The sequence below is a fragment of the Astyanax mexicanus genome, chromosome 8, assembly GCF_023375975.1.
Source record: "Astyanax mexicanus isolate ESR-SI-001 chromosome 8, AstMex3_surface, whole genome shotgun sequence".
Classification (NCBI taxonomy): Eukaryota; Metazoa; Chordata; class Actinopteri; order Characiformes; family Acestrorhamphidae; genus Astyanax; species Astyanax mexicanus.
This window is the reverse complement of record NC_064415.1, coordinates 58,298,742-58,316,345: the sequence shown is the minus strand read 5'-3', so window position 1 is coordinate 58,316,345 and position 17,604 is coordinate 58,298,742. Positions and strand designations below refer to the sequence as shown.

The following is a 17,604-nucleotide window of genomic DNA, read 5'->3' as shown; positions in this document are numbered from 1 at the left end:
TGTGTCTTTATTTTGAAGTGTTTCGATTTTTATTTTATCTTGCTTTTGATGCCTTTAATTTGACCTCAAAATATCATATTTATTACATTGAAGCTCATATTAACAATGTATATTTATGTTTTATATATATATATTTCCAACTGAGAGAAATTATATTATTACTATACTAAACAGCCTCGCTGTGCTTGAACGGGACTTTTAAATTCGCTTATGGTTAGTAATGCTAAATTCACGTGCACGCGTGTTCGCGTTCATGTAGTTTGTGTGAAAAAATAAAAAATACTGATTTTTTAAATGTTTTTTTTAATGTAATTCTAAAGTACATTAATGTTTGTTATTTTAAAGCGTTAACAAGTGGACCAAACGATTTTCTGTCAAAATAAAAGTCCCCCTAAAATTTAATATAATTGGGTTTCGAGCCTGTAAATTAAATTATATGAACTATTTTGTGATGATATAGAGTTACAAACTAATAATTTTCTTTTCAGAAATTAAATATACAATAAGCATGTATACAAATAACGTATAGAAATAACTATAGAAATAAAAACATCATTACAGTAATTGAGGAGGGTTAACGAATATACGTTAGATCATCATTGTAAAAGATCACTGACGCTACTTAAAGGTTTGAGAAGTGAATTAAACTGAATTAAATAAATAGGAGAGGTTATTATTATTTTTTAGTCTGAGATTTTTTGTTTGTGAATAACATATTTTGCGAGTAGAATATTAAAGTTTATAATATAGTTTTAAGATTTATTATAACATAATAACAATTTATATATTTAAGTGTAAAATAATAGTTAATATTTATGGTGGGGAAAATACCTTCTAGAAATTCTCTGCTTTCGCTTTCGAATCAAGTGACGCAATATTTCGCATGTGACGCTACTTCCGGTAGGGGTGCAGCTCTCGCCGGCGGTGCCGCATTTGGCGCAACACTGTTCCAGAAGAGTCTGCTGTGTCCGCTCAGCTCAGCCGAACCACCGCAGCAGCAGCCGGGAGAGAGAGCGCGGAGTACCCGCTGAACTCAGCATGGAGCTCGGCCAGCAGGTCAGTCCCTCCCCGGCCTCCGCATCACCACTATCAGCCTCCAGACCCGCGCTAACAGCCAGCCTGCGGCTTTAGCCTGGTCCAGTTTATTCAGTGCAGCCTGGACCAGCTGAGTGAGTCTAGCCAGCTGTTGAGTTAGTTTAGCCTGGTCAAACTGAGTCACTTAAGCCTGGTCCTGTTTATTCAGTACAGCCTGGTTCCCCTGAGTTAGTTTAGCCTGGTCCAGCTGAGTGAGTCTAGCCTGCTGTTGAGTTAGTCTAGCCTGGAACAGCTGAGTTAGTTTAGCCTGGTCCAGCTGAGTTAGTGTAGCCTGCTGTTGTGTTAGTTTAAGATGAGTCGGTTCTAAGCTACTTTAGCCTGCTCCAGCTGAATTAGTCTAGCCTGGTGATGTTGAATTACTTTAGTCTGGTCTACCTGAGTCAGTTTAGCCAGGTTAAGCTACGTCAGTTTAGCCTGCTGTTGAGTTAGTTTAGCCTGGTCCAACTGAGTTAGTCATCCTGCTTTTGTTTGTTTAGCCTGGTCTACCCTACTTATGATGAGTCAGTATAACCTGGTTAAACTGAATTAGATTAGCTTGGTCCAGCTGAGTTTCTCTAGTCTGGTCTAGCTGAGTCAGTTTAGCCTGGTCCACTGAATGCTGATTCTATATGTGATGCTGATTCTGTCTGTGATGTTGATTTTGTGGTCTTTTATTCAGATTGCAGGACTGGAGGCGGATCTGCAGGAGGTAACTCGTGTTCTGGAGCTGTGCGAGAGCAGCAGAGTGCGAGAGGTTCTCTCTCAGGAGAAGCAGAAGATCGAGAAAGAGCTGAAGCAGAAACAGAGCAGGAGGGAGGCTGGAGAGAGGCCAGACACTGCAGTGAAGGGATACACAGTCAAAATCAATAACTACGGTAGGCCTGTGGGTCAGAGTAATATTTACCTGATCAGTTTTCTCTATTCAGAAACACGGAATTTGGTTAAAAACATCATTATTTATTCGTTACATTTCGTATAGGGAAAAATCAGGAGAATTCAATCAATTTTTCAAATTTTCTAGTTTTCCTGAGTCACAATTTCAAGAACAATTCAGATTTCTTACATTAAAAGCTGATTGTATAATCCAACTTGCGTTATTTGCTACAACATAAAACAGTTACAATGATCAGAGACAGAAATGAAAAACTAGAAAATTGTAAAAATGAATGACAACCCATTTTTCTTTACTGTACTAAATAAAAAAGGTCAGAAAATGTAACTAATACACGTAACACTGACCACATATCCCTGAGAGTGTAGATCTTTAATGTTCAATTAGCCATCATTGCATTAGACTACCTGAACTAATTCATTTTCATCTGTCTTTGTTTCAGGTTGGGACCAGTCTGACAAATTTGTGAAAATCTACATCACACTAAAAGGTGTACATAAAGTCCCGGAAAATGTTGAAGTCAAATTTACAGAAAGGTACTTTAATCCTTTATTTTTAAGAGTTTTAAGTCTGTGGATAGAACCAAAATTAAAATTTCTGAGCATTCCTGTGGCCTCATTTACTAAGACTTGAAATTTCTACTAAAACATTTGCAATTTTAATGCACTTGATAGAACACAGTGGATCAACACCAGCAGATGACATGTCTCTCCATTAAACCATCACTGATTGGTGGAAACTTCACACTAGACCTTGAGCAGTTTGGACTGTGTGTCTCTCCACTCTTCCTCCAGACTCTGATCCCTTGATTTGCTTTAATTGAAATGTAAAATTTACTGATGATCAGTGATGGTTTGGAGAGTCATGTCTGTCATCTGCTGCTGTTGATCCACTGTGTTTTATTATCAAGTCTAAAGTCAGTGCAGTTTTGTTTTCCCACAAAATCTTACAGCACTTCATATCTTACAGCTTCCCTCTGCTGACTTTTAACTTTATATAGATGTGGATTTCATTTTCCAGCAGGACTTGCGACACTGGCCACACTGCCAAAAGTACCAAGTTGTGTTATATAATATTCAAATTTTCTGAGATACTGATTTTGGGTTTTCATTGGCTGTGAACCATAACCATCAACAATAAAAATATAACTTTTTAATGATATTCTGATTTTTTGAGATGCACTAGTGAATATAACTGTGTTTTTACAGGTCTTTCAGTGTACTCGTTAAAGATTTGGATGGGAAGAACCACGAGATGACCATCAATAACCTCCTGTGCCCCGTTTCAGTGGAGGAGAGCAGTAAGAAGGTGTGTGTTGCCTGTGTTTTTAACTGTGTATCTGCTGTGCTTTTTCTAAAGAAGCGAGTGCATCTGTTCATCCCTCCATCCATTACAATTTACAGGTGAAAACAGACATGGTGATCGTCATGTGCAAGAAGAAGGGGGTGAAGAAGTGGGAGTGTTTAACACAGGTGGAGAAACTAACTAAAGACAAAGAGTGAGTACAAAACACACTGAGTCCTTACAGTTCTCACATACAGTCTCACATAATTTAAAAATCTTTTAATAAAGAGCATCAAGAAGTTACTGGAAAATGTAGCTGTAACACAGTTTGGAAGCTAATTGTGTTCTAAGTATAGATAACTAAATTGTTGTTGGTGTGGTGCAGTGGATAACACCACCCCCTGCCAGTGAGCTACCACATCATGTAGAAGATTAGGGTTCAATTCCAGTCCTGGGTGACTGGATGCAGCACTACACCAATAGGAGTCCTTGGGCAAAACTCCTTACATTTTCCAAAAGCAGTGTGTAAGACTGGTGGAGGAGAACATGATGCCAAGATGCATGAAAAAAAAAACTGTGAAAACTTTGTTATTTCTCTTTTTTTTGGCAAATAAATAAATGCTCTAAATGAGAATATTTTTATTTGGAATTTGGGAGAAATGTTGTCTGTAGTTTATAGAATAAAACAACAATGTTCATTTTACTCAAACATAAACCTATAAATAGTAAAATCAGAGAAACTGATTCAGAAACTGAAGTGCGACCTTCATTTTTCTCAGAGCTCTAGATTACAGTGCTGACATTTACGTTGTTTTTCTATTTAAAAGAAACCCTGCTTGTTTTTAATCAGTATTTTTATGCATCTTGGCATCATGTTCTCCTCCTCCACCAGTCTTACACACTGCTTTTGGATAACTTTATGCTGCTTTATATTACAGAGGATTTCAATTTGATAAAAATCAAAAACTAAATTTTTAAGTGATCAGAAATCTAACTACAGTAATGTGATTTTTTGTTTTGTCCTCAGTAAATCCAGCTATGATGAGAATGCAGATCCTGGAGAAGGACTGATGAACATGCTGAAGAAAATTTACTCAGAGGGAGATGACGAGATGAAGCGCACCATCAACAAAGCCTGGAGCGAGTCTCAGGAGAAGAAATCCAGAGGAGACGACTTCGACTTCTGATCTCACCAGCATAGTGATCCCACTACCATTCCTCACCTATACGCCATTCCACCACTATACAGTACCACTGTATCACTCTTTATTATATTTTACATTTTTTATACTCTTTAATTATCTGCTCATTTTGCTGAAAGTCTCCTACAGGAACAGGAGCGTATGATTGAAATGTGTTGTTAGTTGTGTGAACTTGATGATCTTTATGAACATGTGTGTTTTCAGAATCATATTCATTGGAAATTAAAAAAATTAAAATGCAGTTTATGAAAAATTCCTGAATGTTTCACATCAGACACGCTTCAGTGATCTAACTGTTCTCTGTTCTGTGCTGTTATAAAAGAGTAAAATGCTTAAACACGGTATAAAAATGATGTCCTTTTGTGAAATATGCACATCTAAATATGCAACATCAGAATCCTAAACTAGATCATAATTTTTAGGTTTCTTCCAAGTGAACACAAACCGCTCTAATTTTTATTTTTTATTTTTCTTTAAATCTGTTACTTGAATTTGGGTCTGTAATCATAAATAAAAAGTGTCAGTTCCTGGATTTCCTTGTGTTGTTTTTTATTTTATTTTACTTTTTTTATTTAGCATACAACCAGCAAAAGTGTGTGTGTGTGTCTAGATTAAGAATATAAACGCATTTAAGAAACATTTAAGGCTTTCTATTATAATATGAAACATGGTGGTGGTAGTATCATGGTTTGGGCCAGTTTTGTGTTGCCATTTCAGTGTAGTCTTTCAAGCATATATATTTATATTTTAATAAAGTTGAAATTATTATCTCCTATCTAATAGTATCCAATAGTCCAGCATATTATTATTAAATTAATAAAAATTAAAAATGAACCTATAAAAAGACCTTACATTTTTTAAGGACCCCCTGATTGTAACCATGATTTTTTTTTTTATTCATGAAAATCTCATTTATTTCTAACAATTCATAACAATTAGCCCTTCTCTTAGTGGAACATGTTTTTTTTTTTTACAAATTCTCAAGAATCAGTGATACACAGAATAAGCATAAAGCATCATTTTCTCAGCATAAATATTCCACCAGGGGGCGCCACGCGCTCTCCGGATCCTCACACCACGTGGTGAGACATTTTCATTCAGACTCCAGGAATGTAAAAATGTAACATAAAAATTCATTAATTTGCCCAAATAATGTTTTTAACTGATATAAGAGCATTCTACATTTAGTGATTACAGATCATGACAAAACGAGAGGGGCAGTAAATAGTGCACAAACCGCTTTATTTAAACTAATGTAAACACTGCACTGATTACTCTGAGGACTCTGTCACTCTGTAGTCACTCCTTAACTCTGTGGTCACTCTGTAGTCACTTGTCAACCTGTGTTCACTATAGTCACTCCATCACACTGTAGTCACTCTGTGATCACTCCTTTACTCTAGTTAGTCTGTGCTTGCCCTGTGAGTTCAGCGAGGCATCGAGTCAGCATGTGCTGTGTTGGAGCGCGCCCGTGCCGGGCCCGGGGGGGAGAGAGAGGGGGGGGGGGGGTTGAGTGAGTGAATCACTGCGGGCTTTCATTCAGCATTTCAGCTCAGTTTCACCCCGCCTCCCCCGCGCTTACATCACATCTTCCCGGCCAATCAGCTCTCTCCTTTCTGGACACGCGCCTCCCAGCGCCCCGCCTTTTCCCGGCGCGTCACGGGCGGTATATAGCGGCGCGGCTCGCGGTCCGGGCATGTTTCAGCAGCGCTGCGGGGCGGGCGGATCTGTTCGGTCTGGATTTTTGTGAATAAAAGCCCAGAAATAATCCGCTTCCACGCCTCGGATTAACCCGGATGAATGGACTGTACCAGCTTTACTACAGCGCAGCGCCGCTCCTGCCACATAATGAACCCGGAATTACTGAACCCGTCCCCGGACCGCTCCCCGGCAGCACCGCCGCCCAAGCCGAACCGGAACACCGCGAACAAATGTGAACAGCCGAAACCGGAGCTGGCGCAGGTGGTGGTGGACCCGAAGAGTGGGAGATCTTACACTAAAGGAAAGCTGCTGGGAAAGGTAGATACTGAATGATTATTGGTTGTTTAACGCAGTTAAACTGTTATTATGCGAATTATTATGTGAATAATCCGGATGTTGTGCGATTAATGTGGTTTATTTGGGGGTTTATTGTGCTGAGCGTGTGTGCGGCAGGGCAGATCCTCCTCAGCCACATCAAATTGTATTACATTGTATCAAATTGTATCAAATTCTAATTATTACAACAAAAATATTAAATAATAGTAACAATGTAACAAAAAACGCTACATTGTATCATTTGGATTTCTGGCACAGTTCCAGCAGGTGCCACGCTGCTGCTGCTGCTGCTGCTGTGTTTATTCTAATGGCTAAAACGCCGCATCGCCCTCCTCCCTCTCCCGCTGCTGCAGCTCCACCACCCCTCCGAACCGAGACCAGATCAGACTGCTAATCAGACCCAGACCCGCAGTCTGACCCGGTGCTGGTGATGAGGGTGATCGGATTATCGTGGTGAATTGCAGCGTCATGAGCCGCGCTGTTTAGCAGAGACTGGGGTAAGGGAGGGGGTGGTGTTTGTGGGGTAGAGGAGGAAAATCGAAGACGTCATAGTCTCGACTGTGTGTTGGAACACACACACACACACACACACACACACACACACACAATGTGTGTGTATCCATATCCGTGTGTGTGTTTACCCAGATCAGTGTGTTGAGGAATATCTGTGTGGTTTCAGGGAGGGTTCGCTCGCTGCTATGAGATGACAGACCTCGCCAGCAGCCGGATGTATGCAGTGAAGGTTATTCCACAGAGCAGAGTGTCCAAACCACACCAGAGAGAGAAGGCAAGGATACGCCGCATCACTGCTCCCCTCCCCGACACTCATCCCCATATCGCTGCTCGTCTCCATCACGCTCAAACTCATCCCCAATCACTGATCATCACGTCTACCCAACACTCGCCTTCAATCACTGATCTTCTACTCTTCATCACACTCATCCCCAACCACTGCTCATCTCCATTACGCTGAAACTCATCCCCAATTACTGATCATCACATCTCATCTCCGCAACACTCACCTTTAATCACTGATCATCTACTCTCCATTACACTCATCTCACTCATGCTAAAACTCATCCCAATCACTGCTCATCACATCTTGTCTCCCCAACACTCATCCCCAATCACTGCTCATCTCCATCACACTGAAACTCATCCCCAATCTCTGCTCATCAAATCTCGTCTCCCCAATACTCGCCTTCAATTACTGCTCATCTTGTTTCCAACACACTCATCCCCAATCTCCGCTCATCTCCCCAACACTCATTCCCATATTGCATTTCATCTCAATCACACTGAAACATATCCCCCAATCCCTGCTCATATATCAATACTCATCTCCCAATCACTGCTCATCTCGTCTCCACAACACTAATCCCCAGTCACTGGTCATATCTCAACGCTTATCCCTCAATCACACTCACCTTCAATTATTGAAAAGCCTACACAGACCGTATAAACAATATATTTTTTATTCCCCCTAATAACTGTGATTTATCTGTGTATTTAGATTACGAATGAAATAGAGCTTCACAAAACCCTTCAGCACAAGCATGTGGTGAAGTTTTCCCATCATTTTGAGGACCAGGACAACATCTACATCTTCCTGGAGCTCTGCAGCAGAAAGGTGAGCTGCTAACTGGGGAGCTGCTGCACAGAATACAGCTAAATAGCGCATGCATTATCATTTAAAACGTGGTGTATTAGCAAAATGAATGTTTTTCTTCCACAGTCTTACAATGTAGATATTAAAATTGACAGCACTAAGAAATATTATATAGATATTTTGAAAATAATACACAATACACTGTTCCGAATAAACATATAGTAATTGGTGATCATTAGTTATGAGCTCCGGATTATTTGCAGAAATCACTTTTACACCCTTAAGAACCCTAAAGGAACACTGTGTCTCACTTCTCAACATTCTAGCCCAAATAATAAATCTGCTTCTTTCTGGCTGATGTCTAGTCTAGATGTGCATCTGTATTTTTTTTTAACTCACTGCAGACATTTCTGTTTGTTAGAGTTATAGCTGAGCAAAATACAGCTTTTGAGCTGCCAGTTTCTGAAGGATGCTGGATTAATAGGAGTTTGGGACTTCAAAAACAACAGCAGCGGCTTTAAATGCTTGTGTATTATCTTTTTTTTTATTTTGATTTTATTTGATTTGTTTTATTTGTAATGCCGTGCTGCTTAATTAGTAGCTCCTCCTTTAGTATCAGTACACTTCATTTTCCTTAACCGTAATTACACTTTGGGCAAGTGCGTTTCAACAGAGATCCATGTTAAAAAAAAAACACACACAACAGCAAGTGGAAATGGAGGAGCTACTGAACACCGCTATGTCATGTGACCGAGAAAACAATCCTAAAAACTCACTGGTCCTCTTTTTTTTTCACTGAGTAAAAGTGTGTAATATTTTTCACAGCCATGAGAAAACTTATCTCATCCGGATAGAGCTATAAGCTGAGTTTTTATTTGACAATAATTCTGTCCTTTATGTTTGCCGCTTGCGTAAGATTCGAGTGAGAGTTTCGAGTGTTGTAAGAGCAGTTGCTGTGGAGATAAGAGGTTTTGAGCCGGTCTGTTTTGTGTTTGTTATCGCAGTCCTTGGCACATATTTGGAAAGCGAGACACACCCTCACGGATCCTGAAGTGCGTTACTACCTCAGGCAGATCATATCCGGCCTCAAATACCTCCACAACAAAGGAATCCTCCACAGAGACCTGAAACTAGGTACTGCAGATTCTCCTCAGACTTTCTTCTTGAGTTTCTCATGTTTTATTTTTGTTCTTGTGGAAACGTCTGAATCTGTTTAGCCTGTTTTTAACTGCTGGATTACATTTTTATATGTATTTTTGCAGGTAATTTCTTTGTAAATGAAAATATGGAATTGAGATTAGGAGACTTTGGACTGGCTGCTAAGTTGGAGACGGTTGAGCAGCGAAAGAAGTATGTTCTTGTTTTTTTTTTTTTTTCTCTCTTTTTGTGTAAAAAAAAAACAAACAAAGGTTCTTGTCTGTGTGTTTTATAGTTATTTATAGTTTATTAATAAAGTTTAATACACTTTTCTCTACAGAACCATTTGTGGAACACCAAACTACCTGGCACCAGAAGTGTTAAACCGGCAAGGCCACGGGACCGAGTCCGACATTTGGTCCTTGGGTTGTGTAATGTACGTAAAATTTAAATTATATCAAAATTATTTCTATCTTTCTATTTTATATTTTATTTTATTTTAACAAAAAAAAAGCTTATTTTGCATTAGGCTTGAAAATATGCTTAGGAAATAAATTCTATACCAACCTCTAGAATATTTTATGGTATTTTTGTGATTAACAATACTCTTGGTGATATGACAAAACACTGAATTAAAAATGTGTAATATTTTTAAAGAATAACCTAATGCAAAAAATGAAAATTACATTTTATTATTGCGATATATTGAGATATTAAAAAATACAAATATTTTATCATCAGGTTTGTAACAGAAGTCAATGATCCAGAATGATCAGTCATGATACTAATAATAATAAAGCACTCCAAATATCTCCATATATCCAGGATTAAAGTAAAATTAAATGATACTGGACCGATATAATCTGTCTCTAGTAGATATATAATGGGCAACAGTGGGGAACAGTGTGAATTTTTATGATAAAAACATAAAAAAGTAGTACCCTGATGTGATAATTAGGGGTGGGTGATATGGAACCATATTTTAGGTTAATGTTGACGATATTACTGCGTACGATATGATATGGTACACCCCTAATAACCTTTGCTCTGTGTTTCTGTGCTGTTCAGGTACACGCTGCTGTGTGGAAACCCTCCGTTTGAAACCTTAGACTTGAAAGAAACGTACAAATGCATAAAGGAAGTGAGATACAGTCTCCCGCCTTCACTTTCACCAGCGGCACAGAAGCTAATCTCCGCCGTCCTGCAGAAAAACCCCAGCGACCGCCTCACTCTCGACCAGATTCTGGTCCACGAGTACTTCAGCAAGGTCTGTATTACTACTCTACAGTGATTACTGTAATTAAACCTTAAAAAAAACAGTTTTGTTAATGCAGTTGCTCATGTCTTCTAATATTATATTATATATTATATTATATCTCCAGGGCTTTACTCCAGACAAACTTCCCCCCAGCTCCTGTGTGATGGTCCCTGAGCTCAGCCCACCCAGTCCTGCCAAGAAGTTCTTCACCAAAATGGCCAAGAGCTTATTCGGCAAAAAGAAGTCCAAAGGTAAATCCTGACCCTCATACAGCTCTGGAAACAAATCTGAATCAGTTTCTCTGATTTTGCTATTTATAGGTTTATGTTTGAGTAAAATGAACATTGTTGTTTTATTCTATAAACTACAGACAACATTTCTCCCAAATTCCAAATAAAAATATTCTCATTTAGAGCATTTATTTACAGAGAATGAGAAATGAGAGAGTTCAGAAATCAATATTCAGCGGTTTTCATGCAGCTTGGCATCATGTTCTCTCTCCTCCACCAGTCTTACACACTGCTTTTGGATAACTTTATGCTTTATGATGGTTTGTGATCATCCAGCTTCCTCTTGATTATATTCCAGAGGTTTTCAATTTGTTAAAATCAAAGAAACTCCTCTTTTTTTAAAAGTGCTGTATTTACTTTCTCTTAGCTTGAGAACAAAATGGAGAAGTTCTCTTACAGGATCTTCCTGTATAATTTGTGATGGTTTAATGTCGTGTTCTTGGTTTTGCAGTAGAGAAAAAGCCCAGTGAAGATAAGGAGGACATCTCGAAGCTTGTGTCCGGCATGGTGAAGCACTCCATCAGCCGGCAGATCAGCTACAAGACCGTGGGGGTGAATGAGGTGAGCAGGGAGAAGAAGTGCTGAAGCTGTGATGCTGTTTGACGTAGACGTTTGTGAAAGTTCTTGGGGTTTAGGTTTCACTGTGGTTCAATTGTTAAGGCTGTCTATACATTAAATATGCATCCTAAGCAGTTTTTTTTTTTTCTGTATTCCGTACTTTTCAGAATATAAGGCACTTAACATCCTTTGTTTGTCTCAAAAATTGACTTATGATGTCACTTGAATCGAAAGCTGAGATAATCTGCTGATATTAGTTTGTTTTTGAACAAATAAACTTAAAAATCATGTACCCTACACCCCTCCCGAGAGGGGGTGCTTTTCATGGCGGGGATGCTGATTTTGGCACAGCTGTAGTAAAAATGATAGTAAAAAATGTTGGTGCTTATTTCTAAGCTCTCGAGAGAGAGGGTGCTTTTCCTGGCGGGGGTGCTGAATTCAGCACAACATGCTACTGTAATCAGGAGCCTTGCAGAGTAATGCTTTCTGTGCTTTAACAATTAATATTATGGTGTGTCAGAGCATTAAGGCTATTGTAGTCAGGACCCTGAAATGTACGTTAACCTTTTAACATATTTCATCATGTTTCTGTAGCTCAAATTCTGCATTTTCTTGGGTTTTCCTCACACAGGCTCCCTCTCCTGTGGGTCAGCTGGCCAGCTCTGGACCTCTGGACACACCGGGTGAAGAAGAGTCCAGAAAATCAGCTCCTCGCTCGTTTAAAGGCACAGTGGCCAGCAGCACTGACGGTAAGTGAGAGCATAATTAATGGGAATAAATCATCTGGTTGCTTGCTTTGTATTTTGTCTTTTAGATCCATCATTAAATATCAGTCATTTCTTTTTTACAGCAGGTGAAGGCACCTTGACTCCAGCAGCTGTGGCTGAAGCGGCCAAGAAGGTTCTCACCAGCTGCTTATCCACCATGCCGACAGGTACGGACTTATGCATTTAAGCACCTGTGAATCTGTGAAATACTGTCAAATGGAAAAAACACACTTCAGTTTCTGCAAACTTTAAAAACAAGCCTTTTTTTTAATGGATATCTTTGAGAAATGGCTGTAGATCTCTGCAGTTCATCCAGAGTGATCATGGGCCTCTTGGCTGCATCTCTGATCAGTCTTCTCCTGGTTTAAGCTTAAAGTTTAGAGGGGCGGTCGGGGCTTGGTAGATTTGCAGTGGTAATAATTAATCAATCAGTCAACCTTTATTTTCACTCGGTAAATACATTGAGGGTAACCCTCATTTTCAGTGTAGCTGATTATATATATTATAAAAACAAGCAAACAGTGTAAGATTTAATTAAGAAAAAATAAAATGATTCAAAGTAAAAGGATGTGCAAACTGGCTAAAATGTAGAAGCAATAAAACAAAAAGATAAATACACAGAATAATAACATTTAAGCACAGTTAAAAAATAAATAAAATAAAATAAAGGACTAAAATAACCTAAATTATAAAAATGGAAATGATGGAACTAAAATAAATAATAATAATAATAATAATAAGTAAAACAATAAAAATAAAAATATTAAATTAATAAAATAAATAAAATAAAAGGGCTAAATGGTAAAACAATAATATTAAATTAAATAATATTGCACACCCCACTTTTTAGTTTTCTTAAAAAAAAAAAGAAAAAGTTTAAAATGTCCACTAAATCTCCCAATTTTTCTTCACAAAAAATTGCAATTTCATATCTTTATGTTTGAAGCCTGAAATGTGGCAAAAGTTTGAAACGTTTCTCTGACATTTTTGCAAGGCACTGTAAAATGTGTTTTTTTTTTTTTATATATATTTTTTTTAAACAATATATTTACCATAATTTTTTCTCTTGTTTTTGTTCTTCAGCTTCGAAAAACCCTCCGTGTCTGGAGAAACCTCAGCCTTTCCTGTGGGTGAGCAAGTGGGTGGATTACTCCAACAAGTACGGCTTCGGATATCAGCTGTCCAATCAGAACGTCGGGGTCCTCTTTAACGAAGGGACTCACCTGAGCCTGTGTGATCAGCGCAGGTACGCGACTTGTGTTTTTTACGCTGGTGTTCAGATTTTTTAAATAAGCATTAAATCAGACTGCTGCTGTAAAGCTGTTGAATGTTGGGCTGAGCTGAGGTTGACCTACTTAAGGCTCGCTCTGTTCTGGATGAATTTATTAGATTAATTTAATATGAATTCAGATTAACAGCTTCTTTTCTCAATGTTCTCCTTCTGCAGAACGGTGCATTACTGCCTGACCAACAACAAACACTTCACTTTTCAAGCTGATTCGTTACCTGAACCTCTTCAGAGGCAGAAACACATCGTGGAACTCATGGCCAAATACATGGAGCAGAATCTGATGGAGGTAAATATAAAAAAATACAATTTACTGCTTTTAGTCAAGCAATAATACGCTTGAGGTTCGCGCTATAACGTGTAATATTGGCGCTGCTGTGCTGCGGTCGCATGCACGAGGCCTCGGGCCTCGTGCATGCGACCGCAGCACAGCAGCGCCAATATTACACGTTATAGCGCGAACCTCAAGCGTATTATTGAGATTGTGATATACCAAAGTTGCATTATCACTGTTTATATTGAAAGATTTTGAGTTAAAGAGGACGAAAAAATAAATAGATCTGATTGGTTATAAGTGTAGCGTCAGTGTAGCGTTTATTCATTTAATTTTCTGACCTTAGGCTAAAGGCTTAATGCAAAAATGTATAAAAAAAACTGAATTTAATTAAAAAAATATATATTATTTCATCTATTTATTTAGTTTTTTCTTCATGTACTATCGTGCACAAGAAATATGTTTTGGTCAGAGTAACGTATAGCATTATTAATCTGAATTCGCATATTTTTTTTTTCTTCTTCATTAAGTACAGTAAAGAAGAAATGTTTTATTTTTTTTTCTCTCAAATGGTCTACTTTTAAAAATAATAAATAATAATAAAAAATATACTATAATAAAAGTTTAATCTTCTCTTGATTTTCAGATATGTCAATTTTAGTGTCTCGTAACAGAAATCTGATGGTATACTCCAACTTGCGAAATGGTATAAAAAATAAAAAAAATAAATAAAAAAAAAGGAAAAATCAGAAAATACAAAAAAAAAATAAGAAGATTAATTTTTCATTTTCCTAAAATTGTGAGGGGCAGAGATGAAGAAAAACATTGAAATTGGATTAATTAAAAATTGGTAAAATATATTTTAAATCTGTTTTTTAAATACAGTTTTCTATTTTTTGCATTTAGCCTCTAACTGTCATAAAATTGAATCAATAAACTTTACACTCTGTGAGTTAAAATAGTTCCATTGCTGCTCTGTTTGTAGCGGCGTTTGTGCTATTCGGTTTGTAAGCGCTGCATCGTTGCTAGGTTACCTGTATGTGGGCGGAGTAATGCATTGAGAGCTTTGGTTAGTTACAGTGCATTACCGGCTGATAATGGTAGAACTTATAGAACGCCTCTCAGCCAATCACATTGTAGAGTCAGAATTAACTGTGGTGTAATATAATAAAAGCTTATCATTTGTGCTGCATCTGAATTCACGTTTTAAGTGCTAAATTGAGTTATTTTTTTATTTTATTTTTGTGTCTTTCCTCAGGGAGGAGATCTGGGGTTCGAGGAGCAGCCGCCTCCTTCTGCATCTCCACCTCTTCTCCTGCAGTGGATAAAAACTGAACATGCCCTGGTCATGCTCTTCAACAACGGCTCAGTACAGGTACACAGCTTTTCTCTTTTTAGAAATATTAATAATTCTATAAAGTGCACTATCAATGATTGTCTATTTTTTGTAACTACATGACTCAGACAGCAGCAGCTGTGATTGGTCTGCCAGGCATCGTAAACTGCCCTGAAGTGGAAACTAGGGGTGGGCGATATGGCCCTAAAATAATATAACAATATTTTGTGATTTTTATATTTTTGCGATACCAATACTGGTGGGGGTATTAAAAAAAAAAACAATAAAAATTAAAAAATATTTTTTAAAAGTATACACTACTGCAACAAATTGAGAATTAAATTGTATTATTGCATACAATATGATATATGGCACACCCCTAAACTGAGATATTAAAAAAATACAATATAAGAATTTTATCATTGGATTTGTAACAGAAGGCAATGATCCAGAATGTCATGATACTAATAATAATAATAATAATAATAATAATAATATTAATAATAATAATAATAATAATAATAATAGTAATAATAATAATAATAATAATATTAATAATGCACTCCAAATATCTCCATATATCCAGGATTAAAGTAAAATAAATGATACTGGACAGAAATAATCTGTCTCTAGTAGATATATAATGGGGAAATTATGAGAACAGTTTTTTTTTTTTTTTTTTTTTTTTTTTTAATAAATATCCTCTTTTGCTAAAAACAAGTTTTCAAAACAAAAAGTTTTCAATATTATTGTGTACAACATGATATGGCACACTCCTAGTATAAACACACACACAGCTGCATAGGGCGCTCTCACAGGTTTTCCCACAGGCTACAGTATAAAACTCATGTTTAATTTCTCTCTCTGACCAACTTCTTTCTGCTCACTATCTACAGGTGAACTTTTACGCTGACCACACGAAGGTCATCCTGAGCAAGTCTGCAGACTCCTCCTACCTGCTGACGTACATCAGCCGGGAGCGCGTGTCCACCTCCTACCCTCTGCACGTGCTCAGTGAGAGCGGCTGCTCGTCGGAGCTGCGCCACCGCCTGCATTACGTGGTGCAGCTGCTGCAGCACTACGCCAGCGCGTGACCGAACCCCCAAACCCCCAATAAAAAAAGCTTGGGCTGCGTGCCATCAACACTTGCTGCTAAAAAAATAATACAAAAAATAAAATATCAAAAGGACTTAAACAAAGGCTGGAACCGGAAGTCATGGGACGCACCGTGCAACGTTCTGGACTTTTCCTTTAATACTTGACCCGACTCCTGACACTTACACTACCGACGTGACGTGCAAACACACAACACAGCACTCGGCCCGTTCTTTCAGCTGGACTGGTGGGAGGGGCTTCAACATTGTGGGAGGGGCTTGAACATTGTGAAGAGTGCTGAACTGAACGTCTTCTACTACTCAAGATGAAACCAGGCAGAGGAGCAGAGGAGCCTGGCGTTTTATGCTTCGACCACGAGCCTTCCATTTCTTTCTTTTTCTTCTTCTCCTCCTTTTTCTCAAAGTTCCAGACGTGTAGAGGTTTATTTTCCAGAGCTACACGCCAGATATGGACGGCTTTAGACTTCCAAGAGTTTATTTTCAGGAGAAAGGTTTATTTTAAAGCTGGCGGAGGAGGGTGGCGAATTCTGCGCAGTGAAGGACCCGCAGTGAGGCGTGGAGGGGAGCGTAAAGTGCCTTTCTTCGTTGACGTTTGTCTGGGTTGTGCAATAATGGCCCTTCTGAACCTCAAGCTCGAATAACAAAAGGAGGGATCAGAAAAAGGCATATGGATATTATCATGATATTGTTGTGCTTCAATATGATTGATTGATCGATTATTTTCATGGGTTTAAAGTCCCCTGGGTTTCATGTCACTACAGACAAACCCGTGGTATAAGCTTTTTTTGCCTGATCAATGGTATTATACTCTTTAATAATATCTGTATCAGAAGGAAAACTAATTTAAAAAACTATATTTCATTTGTGCCTCAAACTCTGTTACTTGTTACACGCCTTCCATCTTATGATGTATTCCTTAATACTGTGATCCTGACTGTAGGGAGTGAAAGAAGTAATAAGTATTGTGTTTATATGATAATTTGTGGAGCTATTACCTTTTTCAGACAATTATTATTATTATTATTATTATTATTAATAATTTTGTGGCACGTGTTCTCTCTATTTATTTATTTTTTATTTATGCTTTATTATTTTATTTATTAAAACAGTAAATGGTGTGAACACTGGGTAATGTTCGAGATCACTTTTTTATGTGTTTGGGAGGGGAAATAAAGTTTCATGAAATGCACATAAACAGTGTGTGGTGTTTCTAATTCTAATTCATTTGGCAGTTGACTAATTATCTAATTTTATATTTGATATATATATATATATATATATATATAACTGTTACCTGCTGCAATTTAAGGCCTAGAAGGTTTTGTGCGGTAGTGAGTAAATATGTTATGTAATCTGTTTTATTTATGGGTTTATAACCTATTTATAATCAAAATTGTCTATTATATCGACTTATCATTCTAATCACCCTATTGGGAGTTGTTTTAGACATAACAGTGAGCACATTAAAAAGTAGTTTTCTTCA

At 37.8% G+C, this 17,604-nt stretch overlaps 2 protein-coding genes across 2 annotated transcripts; both read left to right on the top strand.

The window, feature by feature from the left end:
* The first annotated feature begins 895 nt into the window (after positions 1-895).
* On the top strand, positions 896-4,984 carry LOC103025289 (calcyclin binding protein). Its single transcript, XM_022677752.2, has 6 exons — positions 896-1,056; positions 1,754-1,949; positions 2,409-2,502; positions 3,175-3,274; positions 3,370-3,464; positions 4,278-4,984. Exons 1-6 carry the CDS (start codon positions 1,039-1,041, stop codon positions 4,435-4,437), a joined length of 663 nt encoding a protein of 220 aa, XP_022533473.1. The 5' UTR covers positions 896-1,038; the 3' UTR covers positions 4,438-4,984.
* Positions 4,985-6,130: 1,146 nt separating this feature from the next.
* Positions 6,131-17,316, top strand: plk3 (polo-like kinase 3 (Drosophila)). The gene is made up of 15 exons (XM_022677753.2): positions 6,131-6,471; positions 7,169-7,276; positions 8,003-8,119; positions 9,103-9,232; positions 9,361-9,448; positions 9,576-9,671; positions 10,304-10,502; positions 10,618-10,744; positions 11,235-11,344; positions 11,973-12,090; positions 12,192-12,275; positions 13,192-13,354; positions 13,556-13,685; positions 14,929-15,045; positions 15,903-17,316. Exons 1-15 carry the CDS (start codon positions 6,253-6,255, stop codon positions 16,098-16,100), a joined length of 2,004 nt encoding a protein of 667 aa, XP_022533474.2. The 5' UTR covers positions 6,131-6,252; the 3' UTR covers positions 16,101-17,316.
* The last annotated feature ends 288 nt before the right edge of the window (positions 17,317-17,604 follow it).

Coding starts and splice junctions, on each gene's coding strand:
- plk3 (XM_022677753.2), top strand. CDS start 6,253: ATGGACTGTACCAGCTTTACTACAGCGCAGCGCCGCTCCTGCCACATA. Junction 6,472..7,168: donor AAGGAAAGCTGCTGGGAAAG/GTAGATACTGAA, acceptor GTGTGGTTTCAG/GGAGGGTTCGCTCGCTGCTA. Junction 11,345..11,972: donor AGACCGTGGGGGTGAATGAG/GTGAGCAGGGAG, acceptor TTCCTCACACAG/GCTCCCTCTCCTGTGGGTCA.
- LOC103025289 (XM_022677752.2), top strand. Junction 2,503..3,174: donor GAAGTCAAATTTACAGAAAG/GTACTTTAATCC, acceptor GTGTTTTTACAG/GTCTTTCAGTGTACTCGTTA. Junction 3,275..3,369: donor TGGAGGAGAGCAGTAAGAAG/GTGTGTGTTGCC, acceptor TACAATTTACAG/GTGAAAACAGACATGGTGAT.